Raw genomic sequence first — 24,351 nt, forward strand, 5'->3', positions numbered from 1 at the left:
TTTCTAACTAGCATCTGACTTGCAAATGTTCTTATGCTTCAACTTCTTGTCATGAGGCTGTGCCCATGGGTAAATTCGAATTTACCCATGTGATGATCTGGCCATATAATTCGGGTCACGTGTCTTCAGATCACCCTGGAAAACAAACAGAAACTGTACACACAACTCTTCCAGCTCTGAACCAGCAACTCTCCTCATTTGGTCCCTGTCTCCTGCTCCTCCTCCAGGTTGGATAATCAGACGAGCCTGCCGAAGCTCCCATTGTCTGCACACACACACTGAAGACGTGACTCTTATACATATGAGAGCAGCTTAGCATTGTGAATGCAGCTCAGCTTTCTGGAGGTTGACCTTTTTCCATGGATTAATAGCTTTTATGCTGGCAGCATTAATAAACAATTTCTTCGTTTCAACAGTGGGCTATAGTGTGAGCAGTCAGTCTGCATATTAATTTGCCCCCCCTCCCCTTTTTCCGCCTCCTGTCACCCATTTTAGGCGGTCATGTTCCGCAATCATATGATTTTTTCTTTTTTCCCCAAAGGATGTTTTTCAGAGTGAGTCTTCATGCTCTTGCCTTTAAACGCCTATTTGCCGCTTCCAGGGCTTTTATTTCAAACTCCCACTCTCTCATGTCTGCTGAATTTCTCTTTTTTTCAAATCAGTTTTTTTCTGTACCCCTCCCTAGATTCCCCTCATTCCCCTCACTCACACCCTCTCTTAGTCAGTGTCTGCTTGGCTTTTATTGCTCTAACTGCTCATCTCCCCTTTATTTTCTGCCCCTGTCTTTTTTTTGCTTTGGTGACTGGAGCTGATTATGTGGGGCTGAGCAGTTTTGGCCCTCGCGCTGTCTGGGGCCAAGGTCAATTACGGCCTTCCCGTTCAAAGCATGGCCAATCACGGGCCAGGGAGCCACTGATGTGCAGCGGCAGCCGGGGAGATCGAGCGGGAGGAAAATCAACCGTTTGGTGCCTCGAAAATGATTCGATTTGCCACTGGTGTGAAAGTGGGTGCTCTGTCTGAGGCTCGCCCTCCTCTCTCTCCTCCAATGTCACACACAATTCTCTGTATTAGTTTGATGCTGGGTGGAATTACACAGCAAATAAGGCAAAACTGATTTGCCTGCTTCTTTGAAATGATCATATGATGAGTGCAAATTGTTGTATTGGGGTCAGAGTGATGTTAAGGCTAGAGAATAGGCAATAATATCAGAATACGGCTGTACATTTTGTGTGCATCCAGTGAGTCAGCCTTTGAATGTACAGACACAATGGAGATGCCTTCTCCCTTATAGACCAGCACTAGTGTGTCTGTATTATCACAGAACCTTTGAGATACATTTTCTTTTTTAATTTTCTGGTCTCCAAATTCAGAAAAATAAAGAGGGAGAGAGAATCCCAGTAGAGCGTGTCGCTGAGGAACAGTGTGTCTCACCACCATAAAGTTCAAATATTTTATATTTGATCAAAAGATAAGTCTGAGTAAGAAACTTGTGTTGGGCTGTTTTTGTTCAACTTGAGTGCATTTATTTGTTTGTTTGGCCACTTGGGGGCAGTAGAAGGACCAGTTAACAAAGCCAAAACAATATGTTAAAAGAGGCTAAAGCAAACTTCGGAAGTGTGTGTTAATTCTTTGTTTGAGCGACCTCTTTCATATCATATGTGGTAATTACCTACACAAAAGACGTTGCCCATTTATTTGTTGGTTGATTTGTACATTTGTTTGACTGTAAGCAAGATTACACAAAAACAACTGGACGGATGTTCACAAACCTTGGTGGAACGATACGGTTTTGGGTTAGGAAACAACCCCTTAAATCCTTTGGTGTGGATCCAGGAATAGATTCTAACTTCCTTTAATCATTTTCCCTTGGAATTATTCATGCAACTAGATGGAAAGAAATCTGGCATATTTAGGGAACTGATGTCTATGAGTGTGTGACATTTGGTTCAGCTTCATTAAACACAAGGAGACTGTTGGGCCTTGGCGGAGGTATGTGAGCTCCTGAGGGACTCGTTTAATCCTGTGTCAATGTTAAAGAATGATAAGGCAAATAGCTTTGAGTCAATAGGGCGTTTTCATGATTGTGGCACCAATTTGGAGAAGAACCCTTTTTTATTTCAACATTGTTGCAAAGATGAACAAGCCCAGGGCAGTGATATCCGCATACTTCTGGCCATCCATAGTCATTGGCAGAATTTTCTGAGTGAAGATGCACTGATAGAAAATTAGGGAAATATGATCGAAACATTTGGCTTGTTGACATTTGAAAGCCCTAAAAATGCAGTCCGCAAACAGTTTTAAATCAGCTGCCTTCACAGCTCTGATTGTCAAATCAAACTGATTACAGTGAAGGAAATGTTTGTTTACCATCAAGCGTGATTCAACAAACAACCAACCCCCCACTTCCTCTGCGTCCGTAAACAAAGACCCACTTTTTTTCCCTGTGTCTATGTAAAGGCGTTTGATTAGCCACCCTCAGAGCCGTGCCACCAGCTTGCATGATTACTCCGACTCCAGGCTGTTTGGTTTAATTTTTCCAGTGCCGTATAAGTAATCAGCGCCGGGCCAAACCTGGACCGGCATCAAAATGACGTGTCTAATTACAGCAGCCAACTAACCTGTGGAGCAGCTCACCTGACGGGGAAAAAGTGGAATTAATTACCTAATTGAGGCAACTCAGGGAAGCATGAAGGTAAAACCTCGGTGCCTTCTAATCGTCTCTGCAGTTCAGTTTGTTTCAGCATGAAAAGAGTGTTTCCTACACCTTCTTTCAGGGAACAGAGGTTATTAGTTGACACAAATGAAACACAACAATAAAGAAATTTATTCTTGTTGTCGGCTAAAGATAAATAAACAAGTTTGTTTTATGTATGCTGTGAACAGGCCTCCCTAGAGATAAGACCCAATGTATAATTCCTGATGATGAAGTCGTGCTCTGTGTTGTAGACAGTCTGTAACAGGGTGCTCTGTCATCGTCCTGTCCTGGCAGATAGGACACAGCCCGGCCTTTCTGACAACTTGAAGATAATATACAGCCATTTTGACAAACTGCTGCCTGCTGCTGACACACAACAAATCCTAATGACGGCAATATAATGAATAACGATGAAAACTAGCCTGTGCATTGTCCTGGGAGAAGGTTCTTTTTTTATGTTAGATGCTAGACGGCCTCATGCCCTGGGTTTTTATCTTAGGAGGCTCAGTTTTTAGTGCTTCAACCTACAATGTGTCTGCCTATCAATAGATTATTCTGCTCAGCCTCCTCACGGATGCAGAATTAATATGTCTGATATATTTGCCTCTAGAATAATCTGAAGTTAATGCTCTCGTGTAATGTAATCGCCAGTGAGACAGAGCAAAGTCTGAATGCAGGACTTCCCAAGGCTTATGTCATACAACCAATCGCCACTCTGACCCATTAATGCTCTGACAGACAGTTGCTCACTGTAATTGCAACTTGAAGATTCATGCGCCTCTTCCTGAGTTTTATATTGACATCTCAGCTGATGCTATTGTGATGCATCATGCATTTGTGCCTTCAACTTCAAATGCCCAGGAGTCGTCAGTCAAGGATAGAGAGGACACTCAAAATACAGCCGGGTGCTTGTCAGGATCATTATGGTCATCCCAAGTGTCTGATCTGCTTTCAACTGAACAGTGTCTGGAGGATAAGCTCTGACAGGAGTGATTCACCAAAGAGCTAATTATACCATAATCACGGCACAGTTTGTCCTTTGCTCAAATTTGAGCATTAGGCCCATAAGTCATGTTCTGTGAAGCCACAGTAGAGGAGATTCACAAAAACAACTATAACAATCAATCTCCACTGGAGTATTGTCAAATGTTTAGTCACTCTAATATCGTGGCAATGTCTGTCAGTCGATCCATCACGTTAAAATATTTAAACAACGATTAGATTGACATGAAAAATGGGGGATTCATTCATTGTCAAAAGAAGATTAAGGCTACAGACTTAGTTGATCCCTCACAAATCCTCCAGCACAACTGTGAAGTTGTTTTTTCGTGAAATGTCTTCATTTGGATTATTGTCTTGATGCATTTGGTTCAGGTTATGATGGTTTCAAGAAGGTGATTCCTAATGATTTTGGAAATTGTCTCCCAGTTAGGACCAGCAAGTCAAAGATTTTCCCACATGTGGTCAACTATCCCAACATCTATTACATAGATTGGCACAACATTTTGTACAGACATTCATCATTCCCAGACAATGGATCACAATGATTTTAGCATTTCTGTTTTATATACTGCAACCATGAGATTAACCTTAGGGGTTAGAGCAAAACGTCTCAAAAACGTTTGGTTGGATCATCACGAAATTTGGTACAGACATCCCGGTTACCTTCTGGATGAACTCATTAAATGCAAGATAACAAGGTCTAAATTTCACCTCGATTTGTGACCTGCAAATTTTAACGACACTCATCAACCTCTGTCCTGGTTTAACGCTAATTAGCAAATGTTATTACATTATGGTGACCACAGTAGTCATGATACCTGCTTAAAATCAGCATGCTAGCATGGCTATGTACCCAAATCATTCAGACATAGTGTCATCAAAAAGATATAGTAAGAAAGAATTCTCAAGAAAATATTCAGTCATTCGAGGCTCTATTTTTGCGATTTTGTAATGTTTTTAGCATAATTTAGCTCAGAAAGTAGTTTTCAGAGTACTTTAGGTTGAAAGACGACTCTAGATACGTCAAAAGTATCCTACATATACTCAATTTATTGATTGGATGGACATTTTTGGCTCCCAAAGGAAACTTCTCAATGACCTCAGATTTTCACATGTACTCTCTGTAGTTCTGTGAGCCAGCAGGGTGCGGACAACAGATGTGGTGAAACCCTCCATTGGGATGAGTGTGCTTTGATTAATAAACCCTGATGAATGCTTTTATTTTTAGCCTGGCAGGGCGGACAATGTGGAAACGCTCTTTATGACCCTTCTGGTTGGAGATGAATGGGCAGCAGAGAGAGATACGTTACCTCTGTGTTCATTCGTCAGTGCCAGATTGAGGTGTAAAGGATGGAAGAGTAACTTGATTAGTTCTATCATTATTCCCGCCAGGTTCAGGAGGCAGCAATAGAAATTGCCAACAGCGGACGTAGCATTTGGGAAGAATGATCCCTTTTGGGTTTTACCAATAAATGATTGAAGAACAAGCCAGGAGTGTCTGGGGAGACACATGGGGAGTCTGCCTCTTCCAGTGCCGGGGTCAGAGCCTAACAATATATACTCGCTGCCAGGAACAGGAGCTAATTGACCAAACGAGTGTGGTGTCAAGGTTAAGGCCAAGGAGAGCACGAGAGTTGCATTTCATCAGAGCAGGTCGATGGGCTTGGCGTGAATCGGACATGATTATAGCGCCATGGACTCTGCAGCGCTCGTCCTTTTCACCACAGGGGAAAGTATGAAGTCCTGGCGATGCAGTTTCTGAGCCCGCGGTGATGCTACTGTCTACGTTGTGAGCATGAAATAAGAGTGGAATGTTGCCGGTGACCTTCATACACGTTCAGATATAATTCATGATCTTTATTATTCTTATATAATATGAAGTATAAATGAATAATTTGAGTCTGCAGAAAGTACTACACTACAGTGTAAGGTGGGTAAATTAAATCTTGTGTTCGCTGCTAGGATTTCAATGTTTGTTTGTGTGTTTTTGCAGGAGCTCTTTACAGCGGAGTGCAAGTTCAAAGAGTCGGTGTTCGAGAACTACTATGTGATCTACTCGTCCATGTTGTACAGACAACAGGAGTCGGGGAGAGCTTGGTTCCTAGGGCTCAACAAAGACGGCCAAGCCATGAAGGGGAACCGAGTGAAAAAAACAAAACCAGCTGCTCACTTCCTGCCCAAGCCATTAGAAGGTAGGTTTAATGTATATAATATGTTTTTATTTATCAAGTTTAAAAAACGGCTTACAAGACTGAATAAAAGTATTGTATTTGAGATCCTGATGCAGTTTATTCCAATGTGCAATAGATGTCCATTGTCCAAAATCTGCCAAAAATACAATTTATCTTAATTAACACAAACACTGTGGTCACAGAAAATCCACAGCTCAGCTTGGTTTGTATTTGTTTGTGTCTTCTGGTTTGAATACCAATGAAAAGCTAGTTGGTGCAGTATAATTGTACAGATGAGACAACATAGTTTGTTTTAAGGTCGCTGCACTAAGAGCAAGATTTAAAACAGTTTTACTTAGTTTTTTAATTTATCACAAACCGGGTTTTCGGGTGAGACAGGCATAAAGCATTGACAAAGCCATCACCCACTCCCTTTAACGGTTGGGTGCATGGACTTTACTTGATTGCAATTATAACAGTACATTTGCATGAAAGTAAAAAAGATAGGGTCTGTTTGGTCAATGCCACAATTGGTGTAACATTTACTTAATAACATTCACTGTGTTCATGTACCTCGTGTATGTGCTTATGTAGGCACATATTGACTTATTGAAAAAAAAAAAAATACTGAAGCTTTGCCTTTAGAGCAGCTTAAGGCAAAGCTGGTCTTTTTCCATTTCCTCAACATAACAGTGCACCAACAATGCATCTGACCACACATCATTTACAAGTAATGATTCTTCCATACTTGGTAAAGGTATAATTGCGTATGAAATATCCTGGAGGTATATCTTGAATATGTGTGCTGATTCTGGGTTTTTGCCATCGTGAGCAGACACAGTGTAGGAGGCGGGACAGCTCCGTTGGTGCAGTATGAAATGTTGATAGTCCAGCAGATGCCCCCCACCCCCTCACTCTTGTCAGTTACCAGCCTGATTGCTTCCCATCATTAAACATAGAATCAAGTTGAAGTGTCCTGTCGAGACGATGATACAGCTGTAGTGCGATGGCTGTAGAGTGGGCTGTAATGAGACACTGCTGTTTTGTCGAAAAATCATTTGATTACGTTCGGAATCAGCCGGGATGGAGCAAGAAGCCCGTAGGCAAGAAGGGCATCAGCTCTTTTTTTCCATCTGTAAATTGCAGGGTGTCCTGAGTAGGGTTGCAAAATTCCGGGAATATTCAAAGCTGGAAACTTTCCATGGGAATTAATGGGAATATACTGGAATTAACGGGAATATACGGGAATTAACGGGAATAAACAGGAATTAACGGGAATAAACTGGAAATGTTGGGGGTAATTTATACTAACTGTATTTACCTTGTCATATACAGACATAAATATAAACATTTTGTTTTGTCATAGGCTGATTTGAGGCTTGAGGAAGCTTTGGGCACTGGACTATATGCTTCTGCATCGTTGTGTCATTCTTAACATAGGTCTTTGCACAGTATTTGCAAATGTACACAGCCTTTCCTTCTACATTGGATGGGGTGAAATGCCTCCACACATGAGATAGTGCATGTGGCATTGTTCTGTAGAATAAGATGAGAAAAAAGTTTGTAAAAAAACACTAATGCAATGCCAGAGATATAAATAGTTAGCCAAACAATTGGAATCGTCTGTAAACATATTTTACAATTGATGGATAAATGAATGGAAATAGGCTAGATGAACAGATGAACAATCCTCAATCAGCATGCTAATATATTTTCACCAGTAATATCATTGAAACTTACCTGACTAGTCCTGCACACTACAGCAGGCCTCAACAGCCCTGCTGTAGTGTGAAGGATGCTGGGAATTTTCTGTGCATGTGATGGAAGAATGCACAGTGGAGGGTTGAAACTCAACGTGCATCGTGTGCTGCATTCCATACATCTCTAAAATAGAGTTTTGAATGATGTTTTTATTGCTCAGCGTTTAATTTGCGTAGTTTTTTTTTTTTTTTTCAAAATTCCCCAAATTCCCGAGCTTAACTTCCCATGGAAACTTTCCGGAAACTTTCCAGAAATTTACCGGAAACTTTCCGCCCCTTTGCAACCCTAGTCCTGAGTCCAGCTTGTGAAGAACTACTCAACAGCAAATCTTCTCAAAGAAAATATGATCCATGACTAGTTTTAGATAGGCAAAATGCAAAAGTTCAGGAAAGGGGTTCTTGCTAACACCGTGTGCCTTGTCTCTCTCTTTCTTTCTTTTCCTTCTCCTCTGCTTCTCCAGTCGCCATGTACAGAGAGCCATCGTTGCATGATGTTGGAGAGACGGTGCCCAAGGCGGCAGTACCTCCCAGTAAAAGCACAACTGAGCCGGCGGTGATGAACGGAGGTAAACCTGTGAGCAAGCCCGACAAGCCCGCGACATAGCCACACCTGACCGGGCGCCCTCTGTGTGTCTGGGCGGGAAGGAGGGGGTGTGACGGAGGCAGGGCTTTTCCCCCCACGGGACTCCAGACCCTCTTTCCTCTGCGGATCAGACGCAGGCGAACCTTCCTCCCTTTCTTCTCTTGCTCTCCCTCTGCTTTCTCCGCCTTGCCCACCTTTCTCTCCGGCTGTCACGGATCCAGAGGTGGCCTGGCTTCTCCAGCACAGGAGGGAAGAGGACCTCTGATCATGGAATGCCTTTTCGATTCCTCTGTAACTGTGAGAGCTCATGTGAATAATGCGTGTTTTTCACGACCACGCTCGTGGTACTTTGCTTGCTGACAGTTCATCCAAGAAGCCCCCCCGCCCCCTCTCTATAATGCCCTGTCGGAGCGGAGTGCGTGCACCTTCAGATCTATTTTCTATACCACAGTTCACCAGCTATGTTCTGGGACAGAGACTGTATAGACAGAGTAAATATGTGGACTGTCGTCCTCTATTTTTTACGAGTACGTTCCCCTCCCTCTCTTTCTATCTCCAGTCACTCACTTTTCTCTTTGTCTAGCAACCTAGAAAAGTTAGAAACATTTTGCAAGGGAGTTGTGTGATTTTCTAAGAAACACATTCACAAAGATATGACATGAAAAAACACATATATAGACACAAAAAAAACTCTTGAAATGTTCCTCTTGCCTAGCACATGAACACACACATACTCACACACACTCAGAAGTTGTAGGGAAATTCAGATATTTCTTTTTTTTACAGCTGATAAAAACACAGTGGAGGCTGGCAGATAGCTCCTGCAATCAGTTGACGAAGTGCTAATTGCCGCTGCAATCAATGCGAGGAGCGCCCTACACACATAAATGCACATAAACACGTTTATAAGCAGATGTGCGTGTGGGTGGGAGAGCGCTGGAAGGAATGGTGTATACATATCACTATCTGAGTCCCACCAGCGCTTCTGTCCGCCTTCTCTGGTAAATAGGAAAACCTGAAGTCTATTTTTCTTTAATCTTATTTCAGAGCGTGGGCTCTAGGAATATCTCTAGGCCTTGTAGGCCTCTGTCCCTCACTCGCTGACTTCTTCGGACTGTAAGGCAGGGCTTGTGGCTTTGACCCAGATGGTCTATAACTGCAGCACTGGCAGCCATCTTAAGGCAGCGTCTACTCTAAGCCAGAAGACAACATGGCTGGAAACCGGTAGGCGACATTTATACTGGCTGCATCCCTATTTGGTTCAGCAAACTAAAGCATGGGCAAGGTTAATATTGTGTTCTCTCTTCGTGCAGCAGTTATACAAGAGATGGCTTATATTGTAACATTTTCACTGTATAAAAACGTAGGGAAAATGACTATTAAAAAATCATAACTTTTAAAAATGTCTAGATATAAATATAATTATGATTATGAGAGGATTTGTCTCCTAGCTCAGCATGCAGAGTCCAGTACTGATCATCTTGGCCTGTCACGTGCCTGTTTGGACCTTGATTCCCGGCATGCAAAAACTTGTTCCCAGTCCCCACTGGGCCAAAGGTGCCTCACCCACCCGACACATCCATGTAGAGGACACGTAGCATTATCCATTGAGAAACCACACTCAGATGTATCCATTCTGAAATGACCAAAGTCCTTTTTCATCCCGAGAAGAACTGAACCGTTTAGAAAAGAAAACAAATACGATTCTCTCTCTCTCTCTCTCTCTCTCTCTCTCTCTCTCTCTCTCTCTCTCTCTCTCTCTCTCTCTCTCTCTCTCTCTCTCTCTCTCGCCCTCTCTCTCTCTCTAATCCAATTCATCCAAGCTTTCACTGTGATAGCATTTTGTTCTGTCCGGCAGAAACAACTCTACTCAGACCTGCAAAGGTCGTGACTGATGTCATTTGGGAGAAGTACGTAAACCTTGAACTAATCACGTGCATGTATTTCCTGTAAGGAACAAGGTATGGGTTTCGTTCTTCACTGTGTTTAAGCTGAAGAGCACTGACGAGTGGAATGGGCATGTTGTAGGCTACGGCACACCCACACCTAACCTGGAGGTAAAACCACTGCACTTTCTGTTTCGCATTGTCATCAAGACTGTTAGCAGTTTATCAAAGCTCTATCCGATCAATGACATAATGATGTTTTAATGTCTAGTTTTGTTGGATAAGATTTATAATATTGAATAGATTGTTGCTGCTGTACGCTGCTAAAACTGCAACTGTGCTAAGAGATTGAGTTGGTAAATATGATTTTTCGGAGTTTATTGGCGTCACACATGGGCATCTCTTATGACGGCGCATCGAAGCACATTAGTTAGACTCTGATATTTGTCTGTAAAAAAGCTGTTGATGATATAACACGTACTGTTGACGCGAACGCGCAGGAGCTGGATGTTCCGACCTCGTTACAGCCAGTCGTCCTCCACTTACGAACTCCACATGCTGGGCTGGCTGCTGCAGTCCAGTGAAATGGCTCCTCCGAGGCTGACTTTATTTTTGTAAATGACCAGTGTGTAAATGTACCTTCTCTGTCTGGATCTTTGTATTCCACAGTTTTTTGTTTTTCTTATGTTATCGTTCGTCTTCATTTTCTCTCTCGTATACGGGTCGCGTGTGATGTCGTCTCCTAACCCTTATCACTTTTGCTTTGCCCCTCCCACCACCCTTTAGCAGACTTAGTTCCTCTATCGCTTCTGTTTTTCAACCTCCTTATTTCGTAAGTTGTCCCATCTGTTGCATGGGGAGAGGATGGCATCGATGAACTGCATGTAGTAGGCTATGTCTATCAAGAACTGTTGGTATGTACCGCTAATTTTACATACATATATGCAACGAGTTTGTCTACACTATACAGTTTGTGTTTTGTTGTATACACTCATACAACATATTGAATAAAATATTTATATAAAGGTGTACTGTAATGTCAGTAACATACTTAATGCAATATAGTGTGCAGTATATTATTGCACCTGTCATTTCTTTGATGGGACAAAGAAAATGGAGAGGGGGGGGGTTGGCTAGTTTAAGCATGAAAAAGGCCAAAGTAGAATTTACATTAAATTTTATTTGTGACTTCTTATCGGTTCTCTTTTCAAGTGGTGACAGAGCTCGTGTGTCAACGCAGCTCTCATCCCCTGATGCCTCCTTTTTGAAGTGACATGGACATCCAGCATGCCACAACTAAAACTATGTATGCCCTTCTCTTCCTTTTCCTCCACTTATCACCGAGTATGAGTTGGGTGAGAAATGTTAAGAACCTTCAGTACAGTGTGGGTTTCATGGTCAGGTCGTCTGGTTTGATTTTTTTTCCCGGTGGAGAAGAATAGGCACTATTAAAAATAATTTTATTTTCAAAAATATATATATATATATATACCATTGCAAGTATGCCCATTGGAGTTATGTCATGTTATAACAAATTTGTAACCATGTATGATTAAGGTCTTCGCATTGTTTTCCATGCAAAATGTTGTGTCATGCGGCACATTTAATGTTTTATTATTAAAAAAAAAGAAATAAAAACATAAAACAGTAACCTCTGCCTGGAGCTTTCCAATCAACTTCTCAGTCCGATTTGACACTTCATTGTATATCAGTCAAAACCAGACCCACATTCTCCCATGCAGTGTCCCACACATCCCAGATATGTCCCCTTAATAAAAAAAACACTTGCTTTTGTCATCTACCTGTTGAGTATGCAGCCATTTGTAATATGTGACTGTTCTTATGTTATTAAAAAAAACATACATAAAGCTGTAATACGTTTAAACAGAAAAAAGATATGGTTGTTTCTTTTCACCTTTACAAAAGTCCAGTTTTAATAAGGATCATATGTAACCAGTACAATAAATGAATGAACGCTCTACGGGACACACAGAACTCCTTTCACGTCCATATCTTCTCCCTCCTCCTGTGGTTTCCAGGCTGGTCGTGGTCGTAGATGGCGGCGGCGCTCCTGGTCGCTCCAGGCAGCCTCTCGTCTCCAACTCCCACTCACCCCCCCGCTCTTTTCAGTACTCTGCTCCCACCCAGATTTCGCAAGCGTTCCCTGTCCAGCCGTCCCAGCACTCGCAGTTGCCGCAGTTGCACAAGCCGTTCCCTGCAAGAAGATGTGAGAAGAAAAAGCTGTGAATTAAAAAGAGCTGTGCCATCACGCCTGACCTTTAACAAGGTTCCTCTTTTCACACCCTGCATCCCTGGGTGCGAGTTGTGATTGAGGAGATCTGTGCTGCTCAGGACAGTTTGTGGTTTTCCACTGCTTTTGCCCCTAACAGAGAAAACTCAAGAGTGAAAAACTTTAGCTCAGATATTATAAAGTCTGAACGGTTTCTCCTTCTTATGACAGAGCTACAGGGTTTATAAGTAACTTTATTAACCCTCTAACCTTCTATTTAATTAACGTTCAGATCTCATCCCCTACAAAGGGGCCTTAGTCTTTATTTAACCAATGCTCATTTATTAAACAATTCAAGATGTCTGTGGCTCACATATCTCCAGAACTGTCCATCCTATCGATTTCCTAAATGGCCTGTTTATACATAAGGACACCAAATTTGTCTTTGTGTATTTTATTAGGGGCTTTCTGCAGAAAGGATCAACACAGCGAGAGTCACAGCGAATACAAAGGACCTTCTATAGGAGAACTAAGGCTGTTTGTCTGAGCCAGTTCAGACAAACAGGTTCTGTCGGCACAGTTTGAGACAGGAGTCAAGAAGACACAGGAAACTGATTTGCATACGTTTCCTTTGAAGATAAAGCAGACAGAAATTAAGTCATTGGACAGTCAATAAGTTATAGAAAGGTCATAAAGGTAATAGAAAGGTCATACAGGTGTCAGGTCGCAAACAGTTCAGGTCATACAAGTTTCACTCAGGGATGCCGAAAGTTACTTTTCAACAACAAAATAGTTTTTCCACATCACTTAGTTTTTTCCCACTACAGAGCTCTTTGTGCAGCAGTGGTGGTGCAGCTTCAGGGATCTGTGGACTGAGTCCTGCAGTCGGTATTGTCTTTACTGATGGTCACTTTTCCAGTTTGAGAAAGAAAAGCCACATACAGCCCATTCCAAACAGGCAGGCTCAGACCAGGCATTTAACTAGTATTACTTAATATGGCTATTATTTAGGAATGAGGATATTTTAATTTTGCTATGAGTAGCATGACACCCTGCCCCCATAGCTGTCTGAGTTTACTGAGCTGTCAGAGTCGCTGGGGTTAACAGGAGGACTCCCACTGGCATGGTGTCACAAAACTGAAAAGACATATCTGCTGCAAAATCTCTCTGTGGGAGAGGAGGGAGGAGTCCGAGGAGGGAGGGGGATGATGGATGATGATGAGGATAAAACAGTGAAAGTGAGGTGAAAACACAGATGGCACCAGAGACGGGTAAGTAGGTGAGAGAAATAACAAGGAGAGCGAGATGGGGGAAAGGAGCGTGTTGGAGGAAAGGGACTGAGCTGGAGGAGGCTACACATGAATTCTCACAGAAACCCTGTCTATGTTAATCAGCCACAAGCCCATTTGTTCTACTGAAGAAATAATGTTTTCAAACAAGTCACAAATGCTCAGTTCCGTTAGTTTCTCTGTGGATTTAGCAAACAAAACTCCAAATTTGAATTAACCGCAGATTTATTACGGACTATTTTCTTCAGCGGATCAATGCACATGCAGCAGATCTTGTGCTTTAGTGACCATTTGTGGCGCCTAATGATAACGTAGGAGCGTCAACGTGTACTTCACAATAAGACATGAATTAAAATGAAGCATATCACATATATTCTCAGGCTGCGTTCATGGTTCTTACTCTGCTGCGTGTAAACCTCAGCGTTCAGAAAATCAATGCACTGTACCATGGAGACACAAACCAAAAGATCATTTTGTGATTCTTAATTCTTTTTTATGTTCTTTCCGACAAATATCAAATAGGAAAACTGAGACCTTAAGAGCAATTTCTACAAATGAATGAACACAACCCTCATACCCTGATAAAACCACAATCTATTACATGGTGACAGAATATTGTGATTGACTTTTCGTCTCTTTACTGAAACGGTTGCTGACATTATCCTATTCTTTGCATGAAATTAACCAGCAAGCATTCTTAACACGCTGAATTTTCCACATCACTCATCAGTGATACGTGTAATGACAAATCTACAGCATTGAAGGGCCTGTGAAATCTCATGGCTGCAGAGGATTTATTGGTAAACTTGCGAGACAAATCTTTGCATCATTAGCGTGGAAGAAAAATGATTGCGTCATGATGACCTAAAGGAGGAGGAGCGATTTCATATTATCTGCACACTCAACTCCCTTCCTGGAACTACCTTTCCATGCAAAACACCATCACATTATAATAATGGGTATGGTAATAGCGCAGGTTACGGGGATATGGTAATTTTCACATATGTACTCCAGTCAGTAATATGGTAATCAGGAACATTCAACAGACATCTCCATATATTTCCTTTGTATTCGTGCAGCTCGCCACTATTTCTGTGCAACGTTTGTCTGCAGCTGGAACGACTGGTCCCCATTTGAATGACATTAAGTCTGACATTTGGAGTGGTGGAGTCATGATGAGAAACACTTGTGAACAGCTGTCCGGAGTTTGACATGCCCCAGGGGGTAAATAATAAAGACAAACATGTAGTGAGGTTTCTATTATCAGTGGCCCAAGGACGGCTCCTGTGGATACACCACCAGAATAGAACAAGTTTGTGTGTGTGTGTTTGTGTTGTCTCGATTAATTTGTCCACTTTATGACTCCCTACACTTTAAAATTAATGGGATACTAGAGTCATATAGTTTTGTTGGTTTTCTTTTACTGCCACAGGTGTCACACAAGTAGTCTTATATATATATATATATATATATAAATACAGTACATATGTTCTCTGATATTAGCTTCAAACACATAGTAGGTAATTATGAATGCAGGATAAAATATTTGTTATCAAATATGTAAAATAAAAAGAATAATTTAAACAGTTCCGAAGTATCCAGATCATATCATTACTTATGTAAAAGCCCCGGCTTCAGATTTGAATCGTGTAAACGAGCTGGAAACGAGATGTTCTTTACTACCAGTGTTTAACTATACTTTTGTATCATAACACTTAACTGTACTTTAATGTTGTCTTTCTTGTGGAGATAAATACAGTATCGCAATACTGTTTGGTTGCTAAATCTGAAACAAATTAATGTATTTTGAAATTTGAATTCACATCTCTTACAAACCAATAATGAAGCCACATACTTTTATTATTGTTAAATATGGTTGGGGATGACTACTGTTATTTAGGAATGAATATATTTTTTTTTAAATATAAATACAGCAAGTATGAGAACATTTTTTTTTTAAATATTAAAACTGTGGTGAAAGAAGAATTTAAGGTTTTTAGTTTTTTTTTTTTGTATAAAACCTTTTTGGATTTAGTTTAAAAGACCAAAGGATCACAAAGTCACTTTTAGTATATTGCTGGTCTTTTCTAATGAGACTGCTTGGTTTTCCCTCTGCTGAGGTCTGTTCAGCTCAGAATACCCACGGGTCTATTTGGATTGGCTATTGATAGTCAATAAGAAATTAGATGTTCTTTTACCTGTACCAGTGTTTAACTATACTTTTGTATCATAACACTTAACTGTACTTTAATGTTGTCTTTCTTGTGGAGCTAAATACAGTATCGCAATACTGTTTGGTTGCTAAATCTGAAACAAATGAATGTATTTTGAAATTTGAATTCACATCTCTTACAAACCAATAATGAAGCCACATACTTTTATTATTGTTAAATATGGTTGGCGATGACTACTGTTATTTAGGAATGAATATATTTTTTTTTACATATAAATACAGCAAGTATGTAATAGAAAAAAATATTAAAACTGTGGTGAAAGAATAATTCAAGGTTTTTAGTTGTTTTTTTTGTATAAAAACCTTTTTGGATTTAGTTTAAAAGACCAAATGATCACAAAGTCATTTTTAGTATATTGTTGTTCTTTTCTATTGAGACTGCTTGGTTTTCCCTCTGCTGAGGTCTGTTCAGCTCAGAATACCCACAGGTTTATTTGGATTGGCTATTGAAATGCATGTTGGAAAATAGGAGGTTTTCCTCAGGTCTGTTACACTTGGTCCAAAATTTGGGAAACCCTGAGGCCCCGAGTGTGTGTTTGCTTCCTACGCTACCTGTGCAGATGAGGCCGTCATGTTTGTCACACTCTCGGTCGTCACACTCGCAGAACTCTCCAGACACCCACCAGTCTTGGGGAGAGCAGATGCATTGGCCACAGTGACAGGAACCTGCAACTCACACAAAAACACACGCTCACACTCAGAGAACTGTTAATGAACATCACATTTCTTTCATCCAACATTTTCACAGTGTGTATATAGTTGTATTTTTACACCATTCCCTTGTTACTTGTGTTATTTTCCACTGTTTGTTTTATTTCCTGTAAATTCTTTATTTTACTCGGAAGATTAATCGTGTCGGGCAGAGTGGATATGAGCTCGTCCCGGGGGAAACATACTAATGTACTTTTGCCACCAGGAAACCAATCCACCCACACTTTAAACTTCCTCCCCATCGATGTGTGCTGCTCTCGAGGGCGGCAGCAGGATAAGAAGGTATCAAAGAGTAGTGGAGGAAACAAATATACTGGTGTTAACTTCTCTCCCCCTCCACTCCAAAGCTCTCACCCTGAGGTCCAACGAGCAACTCTGTGTTTTCAATCTCCCTCTATCTCTATCACCATACACCAGGTTGCAGGAACCCGCCATGAGAGGTGGAGGCAGACGGGGAGAGACAGATGGAGCGAGGAGCAGAAGACTAGGTTAAACAGACGAGAGAGAGAGGGAGGCGAGGGGAGGAGCAGAGGGAAGATTGTTCTGGGCCCTAAATATGGCGGAGCACGGAGAATGAACGTTTTATTTTCCACGCCCCAGACAGTCTATTTTTGAAGATTCATGGCCAGGCGATAAGAGGAATCCTGTTGTTTTCATGTCATTCGCCACAATTTAGAGACAACACTAAGGACTTCATTATAAAAGTATAAGATATAGAAAACAGGCAGATATATTGAACTGCAACAATCAGTTCTTCACCAATTTCTTTTCTATTGATTAATTGATTGTTTTGAACATAATATTATGAAAATGGAGTAAAATGACACCTCCAAGTTGTTTTGTTAAACCAATATAACAATAGTCAAAGTATTTCATCTAACTTTTTCATAAAACAATTTGAAATGTGCCTATTTTTTATATTTGAGCAGCTGGAACCAATGAATATTTGGCCTTTCTGCACCATATGATGTGAAAAAGTAAATTATATGAATATTTGTTATTGATTTATCGTTGACCTCAAATAATCATACATACAGAGGATTACTATAGAGGAGATAATAGAGTTTCTTCAACTTTTCATGTATATAATATTTATACGTTGAATTGAGTCTAAAAGATGACAACATCAATGAATATAAACAGTCTCGTCCAGAGTGTTTTTTTAACAGTAATAGAAAAAGTTATTAAGTTATGACAGAGAAAAAAACAGTTGGGTTCACAGTGGAAATTTGATGATAATCTGTTGGAAAGTGTATCAGTTTAATTGCTTGGTGCCATGAACTCAAACTCAGTGGGAAATTGTAAAAAGTATACGAGTATTCTGAGACTGTGAGAGTTAAGATAACATTCAATCTCACTGTGCATACACAGGTTTTGATGAGCTGTTCTTTAAGTAAGTTTGTGAATATTAAATTAGTGTGAATATTTCATCTATTTCATTATGATCACAGTGATATTAAAGATCAGGAGTTCGAGTTCACTTCTTAAATTGCTTTTTTGAAAACTTTTGTATTTGATGGTCAGACTCAGGTCCCTGAAAATAAATGAAATGTGGATATGATAGGTATGTTGCTTTTATTATGAATGTTTGCCACCAGGATGCAACAGAAAGGAAATCAATTAGAATTCCTGAATCAAATATAAAGTCTGAGGATGAAACCTGTTGGACAAGTATAAGGAAACGTTCCAGACAAACTTGATGAAATTCAATAGAAAGCCACCTGGGATTCACATATTGCATGTATGTAGTGTTTGCTGTTCATCTAGAGAGTTATTTTTTAACAGGACAAGGATAAAAAAGTATTGGCGAGTAAACATTTTGAGCGTTTTTACAGTGATAGTGAGTCAAAACCTGTGATGCAGAGTTTGTTGAGTTGGCGAAAGAGCTGAATTAAACTTGCAGGTGTAATTGGAAAGGGACAACGTTTTCCTCCTGTGAGAGCTTCTACAGAGAGGACATCTTGTGATACACCAGCGACAGAGGACATAAAAACCATAACAGGGCAGTAAACATCTGAGGAGAGCAATTAATCACAATCATAAAACATAACTTGGTTGGTTTTAATGACTGTTTTCACACATTTCTGGAGAGAGGGCAGAGGTGTGTTAGGGTGGACGGCTCTCAGGAGAGGTTTTGAAATGATTTGCTGAAGGAGGCTTCTGCTGCTGCGACAATCTGTTTCAAATAATATCCAGGCAGTTTATTGAATGTCTGTTAACCCCATAATTGTATATATCATCACGTTTTCTTAATAAAACAGGTAGGATATTAGATTATTATTATTATCTATTTTTATGACTTTCATGAAAACTTGTACATAGCAACATATGACCGGGAGAGGCGGTGGACTAGTGGCAGAAACTTGGACTATGGGCAGAAAAGGTCTCTGGTTCGTCTCTGGTTCGACTCCACGGAGAAAAAACAAAAAGACGAACCTGGATTGATCTGTCCAAAAATCCAAGAGGATTCTCCCTACCCTGTCTAGTGCCCCTGAGCAAGGCACCTTACTCCCCCAACATCTGCTCGCCGGGCGCAGTACACGGCTGCCCACTACTCTGTGTGTCCTGCACCAGATGGGTTAAAAGCAGAGGTTAAATTTCCCCTTGCATGAGTGTGCCTGTGCATGTCTGTGCGTGTGTGGGATAATAAAAAAATGTATCTTAATTAATGATACAAAAACATGTCATTCACCTTTTCCACTGCACATGACTCCGTCTGACGTCTCACACAGCTCTTTGCTCTGGTCGTCGCTCATGTCACAAGACCTGGAGAACAGGCACAGCTTCCCGAACCAGCCGTCCTTGCAGATGCAGCGTCCACACGAACAGTAACCGTGACCTGGCGGCGGAGGGCAGAAGGGCCTTCATTTAAAAGGAGACAGAATATGGAGCAGGCCCATGAGCAAATTTAAAGACGAAAGATTCAGTTAAAATAAAAGTCAAAGGGGGAATGCGTGTGCGGAGCGAAAAGATGGCACACGAACGCCAGGAGTTGACAGTGCAGACGTTGAACCTTGACAGTAATGGGCGCTACAAGGAGACAGAGCTGCGGAGAAGATGAGAGCGATGCAGCCGGCTTATGGAACATGGGACATGAAAGAAACTGTCATCGCTGGTCGTGTCCTGTCCTGAATTAATCTCCCCGGCACTTCAGAGGAAGAGATGAAAACCATGGAAAGGCGCAGGCAGACAAAAAACAAACACACCCACTCAGGAAACCAGGGACGCTTTATTGGTTAAAAGAGGGAGTTTGGTGCGATGGTGCCTCAGAAGCTGAGTGGTTTGAACACTGCAACACTCCTGTCGCCCTTCATCTCCTGCAGGACCCTTGTACATAGACGAGTTTTTGCATCATGGATTGATCAATCGTGTTCACATCTGGGAACAGAGGCCAGATTGAAGCGATGGTAATTAGCAGAGGATTTTCCCATCATTTTCATAACACAAATCCATACTGTGCTGCTGGAGTGTTTGATGAAGGAGGTGTATTGATCCGCTCCAACAGCAGTTTTGATTCTGTTTGCTGCAAATCAGCACCTTGTCACACGTTCAGAGATACACATGTGAATTGATTTAAACTGGAGATTATTATACTGATTTAAAGCTTGTCAGAGCATTAATTCAACAAAACTATTCAATAATGACATGTAGTGCTGGTGTGTAAGATGTAGTTTGTACATCCATGTAAATAAACATTAAACTAGAATGGCATTAAGAAAGGCGCATACCTCCACCAAGGCCCAACAGTCTCTTTATGAAGTCATATTGAAATTCACTGGATCTAACCCTAATTTCACAACATTAAAGAAAGTGAGAAAATAAAATCCTGGAGGTTTTCCCTGAACCATACGGCAAGTTTTATGAAAATTCATCCGATAGTTTTTGTATGATCCTACTTCCTAATGAAAACTTTGAAGAAAACATTCCCTCCTTAAGAAGGTAATCATCATCAATGTAGTTTAACACTTATTGATTTCAAGATGTATATTTAATGAAACATGGCTCCATTGGCTTTGGCTTTCCTGTGAAAAAAAAAATGTTAGTCTCATATATATTTATTAAATCTGATGCTCTATACCTTTGAAGCTCACCAGTGTCCAACCCTTAGCCTCACTTTCTGTGTGGTGCTGTCTGATTTCTTATGAATGTGGCATATGGATCTGCAGACAGGTGTGAGTGTGGTGGCTGTGGTTGTGGTGGGAGGTTATGAAAGGATTGGAGTGGCAGCTTCGGCAAGCCGTGCATGGCTGCCTCAATCAGCCGGCCTGGGAGAGCGGTTAATTGCTTTGGAGGAAAGGCAACCTGGCCCTCATTCAATTAGCCTGCACCTGCCATTCACAGAGCAGGAGGCTGTGCTGCAGCGTTTAGACATGGACTACAGTGTGGAGGAGGTGGTGGTGAACCAGGTGTTTGATCCAGCAAACATCTATACAGTGTGCAGAGAGCATCCCTCCCAACTTAATGGGGACCAATCTATGTTTTAATACTCCTCCAGAGTAGCTTTGCATGATTGACGGTTTATAAAAGTTCTCGTTTATCTCAAACTGTGGGTTTTGAAGCCCCTCAGTTGGGACCCCTGACTGAAATATTGGTTCAGACCTCCTTAAAAAAAAACTTCAACCCCTCATCCAACCCCTCATCCTCTCACTCATGTGAAGGTTCTCAAAGAAAACTGTAAAACTACAGAACTTCTGAAACTTGGAAATTGCAACTTCTCAAATCCATCCATTCATGTTTGCGCCGATCCGAATACTAGAGACTTCTGAAGCGACAAAACATTGCAGCTGAAAATAAAAACTAGAAGGTCACAGCGTGTGTACCTCCACAAGGCTGGCGTCCTATCTCGTCATGTTAAAGAAAGTTTATCTGGATCCACTCCAGAATTTAAATGGTTTAGTTTAGTGAGTAATCCTGCTGGGGGTCAAACAAAGAAACAAATGAAAACATTCCCTCCTCGGTAAAAAATCACACCATTACCTGCTTCATGAGGGAGTCCATATACATATTTTAAAAAATCTATACCATCCATTTAATAGTTATACATGAAGGTAATGCATTAAAATAGGGAACGACATGGAAAGTGTTTGCAGTCAAGAATTAAAAATTCTAACATTGCTTTTGTTATTCTGCTGTTGACAAATGGCCTCATATAAAACTGTTGGGTATTTGTATTCAGGAGTGAAATGATGGGCTGCACATGGACGTGCACACTGGGGTCTGTAGATACCCAGCGGTGCATGAAGACATTTATGACCCGAGGACCGTTGTGGCCTCAGAAACTATGAATTCACCTTTTAAGCCTTGTGTGGTGGATAATTTAGCTGCTCTCTCTCCTCGGTTTTTCTGTGTGGAGAAAACACTCGAGTGCCAAATGTGGACTGAGCTGACGGACAAGCTGATTAACACTGAAAGACTGAATTATGTGTCATTTATCACTTCTCTACTCGGTCTGCAGCGAGGCTCAAACATCCAGGGGCACTCACTGTTCCCTGGATCAGGGAGTTTCTTACAGCTCCCTCACCACACAACTCTCTTTCTACCTTATCTCTCTCAGTTCCTCATAACGCCCAATAACTTCCACCGGCCTCTGTGTGTCAGTGTGTGTCAGTGTGTGTGTGTTCGTCTGTGTGTGTGTTCGTCTGTGTGTTTGTTCGTCTGTGTTGGTGTTCGGTGCTCAGACGAGAAGCCTCATGAAGAATTGTCTCTGGATGGCCCAGCGCACAATGAGCCTCAGTAATCCATTCACATAAATACTGCATCCCCCTTTTATAGCAGGAATTTACCCTCAGATGCTGCAATGCACCACTGATACAAAAATGCCACAGCCCCCAAAACAACAGTAGAAAGCCCCACTCGGAGGGAGGTACTGACACACAGCGGCTGAGAGAAAGGAACAGACAGATTTCCTGTCAGTTTAAGAATAAGCAGGGAAACCGTTTGAGGATTTAAACGTGACAGGAGTGAAATAAACATCAGAATGTCCACCCACTGCTTGACACACCTGTGGAGAAAACTGCTCCTAAGTGATGTTTCAGAGGTGTAAGATAGTCTGCACTGTGTTTGTCTTTTGTTTTTCCTCCAACAGAAATATCAGAGTGGTGTATGTGTCCACTGGATTCATAGCTTACAAAGGGACTGTGTATAAAGATGGACAAAATGACTGCTCCCCAAAAGTGAAACCAAAGCGAGCGATCGCCCACAGGGGGCTGGCTGCAGTAGAAGTTATAAACCCAGTCTTCTGGTGTTAGCGACTGTAATTTGACTAAAAAGTTAAAATACATGTGCAAAATAGATGTGCAATATGTAATTATGTGCTTTTAAATGTGGATTTTCAAAACAGAAAACTGTATATTAAATATAAAGTCAAGTTTAAAATTCTTCTTTCATCTTGTTGCCATAGTAGAGCCAGGGGGATTTACAGGAGTCATTCTGGGTAACTCTTTTGATCACCTCATAAATCAGAATATACTGTTAACCGCCATAAAAAAATGACTTTTTGCCATGTTTTTAGGAATAAAATATGATATAAATCAGGCTATGAATGATATATGAACAAACCTTTAAAATGTAGGAGATGTCGATTCACAGCTCAGTGAAGGAGAAAAATAGTATTTTGACAAAACAGCCTCTGAAGATATGGATTCAAATAGATGCCAATAGACAATATGTAGGAACAAAAACATTTCAACATGTTTTTTGGATTTGTTCTTTCCATGAGACAGAAAAATATTATATTATGGATGCAATAGCCCAAAATTGTTTGCAGTGTCTATCAAGTACTGTCTGTTCCCTCTGTTCCTTGTTGTTTGTGTGTGTGTGTGTGTGTGTGTGTGTGTGTGTGTGTGTGTGTGTGTGTGTGTGTGTGTGTGTGTGTGTGTGTGCATGCGTGCGCTCTTACCTCCACAGACCTCTCCACTGATGTCCTCGCACTGACGGTCGTCACACTCACAGTTTTTGCCATGAACACGACTGTCCCCAGGTGGATGACAGGTACACTGTCCACACTGACACTGACCTACAAAACACACACATATTTTCTCACTTCCAAGCAGGGTTTCATAGCCGAGCTGTTTTTTAGAAGTTGTCCAATGGAATAGTCGCGATGTTTCTTTCAGTGTCTCACGTCATCCCGAGTATCTAAGACGGGAGAGTGATTTGCATGCCTGCAGCAGATGAGTTCAACAAGTGATTTTAAGCAGAAAACAATCTGCCTGACGACATTCCTGCCAGACACATGGTGAAATTGTATATGTAAATCACTTACTCTGCTAAACACTAATATAGGCTACACACACACACACACACACACACACACACACACACACACTTCCAGATACTCCTTTCCCTCTTCAATCAGTGAGATGCCAGTGGAGTGGGCCACAGGGAAACTTACTAAATGAGCATTGCTGGCTAATGGTTAAACTCATTAGACTTACATCATCTCTGCTGAACTATGATTGGAGGTGTGCAGGATACCTGATCATTTATCCAGGCTGCTCTGAGTCACATTATCCTTCACTCACATGGCTTTTCCTACCATAGCTATGCTGATGACACCCAACTAATCCTCTCCTTTCCCCAATCTGAAACACAGGCGGCAGCACGAATCTCTGCCTGTCTGACTGACATCTCTCAGTGGATGTCTGCACACCACCTGAAAATCAACCTTGACAAGACTGAACTACTTTTCCTTCCAGGAAGAGGCTCTCCCACCCATGACCTGCCTATCACCTTTGAAAAATCAGAGGTAGCCCCCACCCAGACTGCTAGGAACCTGATGTGACACTCGAC

General features: G+C 41.3%; 2 protein-coding genes across 4 annotated transcripts in view; one reads left to right on the forward strand and one right to left on the reverse strand.

The window, feature by feature from the left end:
- The window catches only part of fgf14 (fibroblast growth factor 14), a 97,504-nt gene extending 89,272 nt beyond the window's left edge, over positions 1 to 8,232 (forward strand). For both annotated transcript variants that reach the window (XM_061088727.1, XM_061088728.1), the window contains exons 4-5: positions 5,691 to 5,889; positions 8,090 to 8,232. In XM_061088727.1, the coding sequence (XP_060944710.1) occupies positions 5,691 to 5,889; positions 8,090 to 8,232 (342 nt within the window). The remainder of the gene's footprint in view (positions 1 to 5,690; positions 5,890 to 8,089) is intronic.
- A 3,991-nt stretch (positions 8,233 to 12,223) lies between these two features.
- itgbl1 (integrin, beta-like 1) overlaps positions 12,224 to 24,351 on the reverse strand; it is a 39,993-nt gene continuing 27,865 nt past the window's right edge. For both annotated transcript variants that reach the window (XM_061089250.1, XM_061089249.1), the window contains exons 8-11: positions 23,459 to 23,575; positions 19,253 to 19,399; positions 16,402 to 16,515; positions 12,224 to 12,312 (exon numbers count right to left, since the gene is read on the reverse strand). In XM_061089250.1, the coding sequence (XP_060945233.1) occupies positions 12,224 to 12,312; positions 16,402 to 16,515; positions 19,253 to 19,399; positions 23,459 to 23,575 (467 nt within the window). The remainder of the gene's footprint in view (positions 12,313 to 16,401; positions 16,516 to 19,252; positions 19,400 to 23,458; positions 23,576 to 24,351) is intronic.

This window comes from Limanda limanda, chromosome 16 (genome assembly GCF_963576545.1).
Source record: "Limanda limanda chromosome 16, fLimLim1.1, whole genome shotgun sequence".
In the NCBI taxonomy this organism is placed as follows: domain Eukaryota; kingdom Metazoa; phylum Chordata; class Actinopteri; order Pleuronectiformes; family Pleuronectidae; genus Limanda; species Limanda limanda.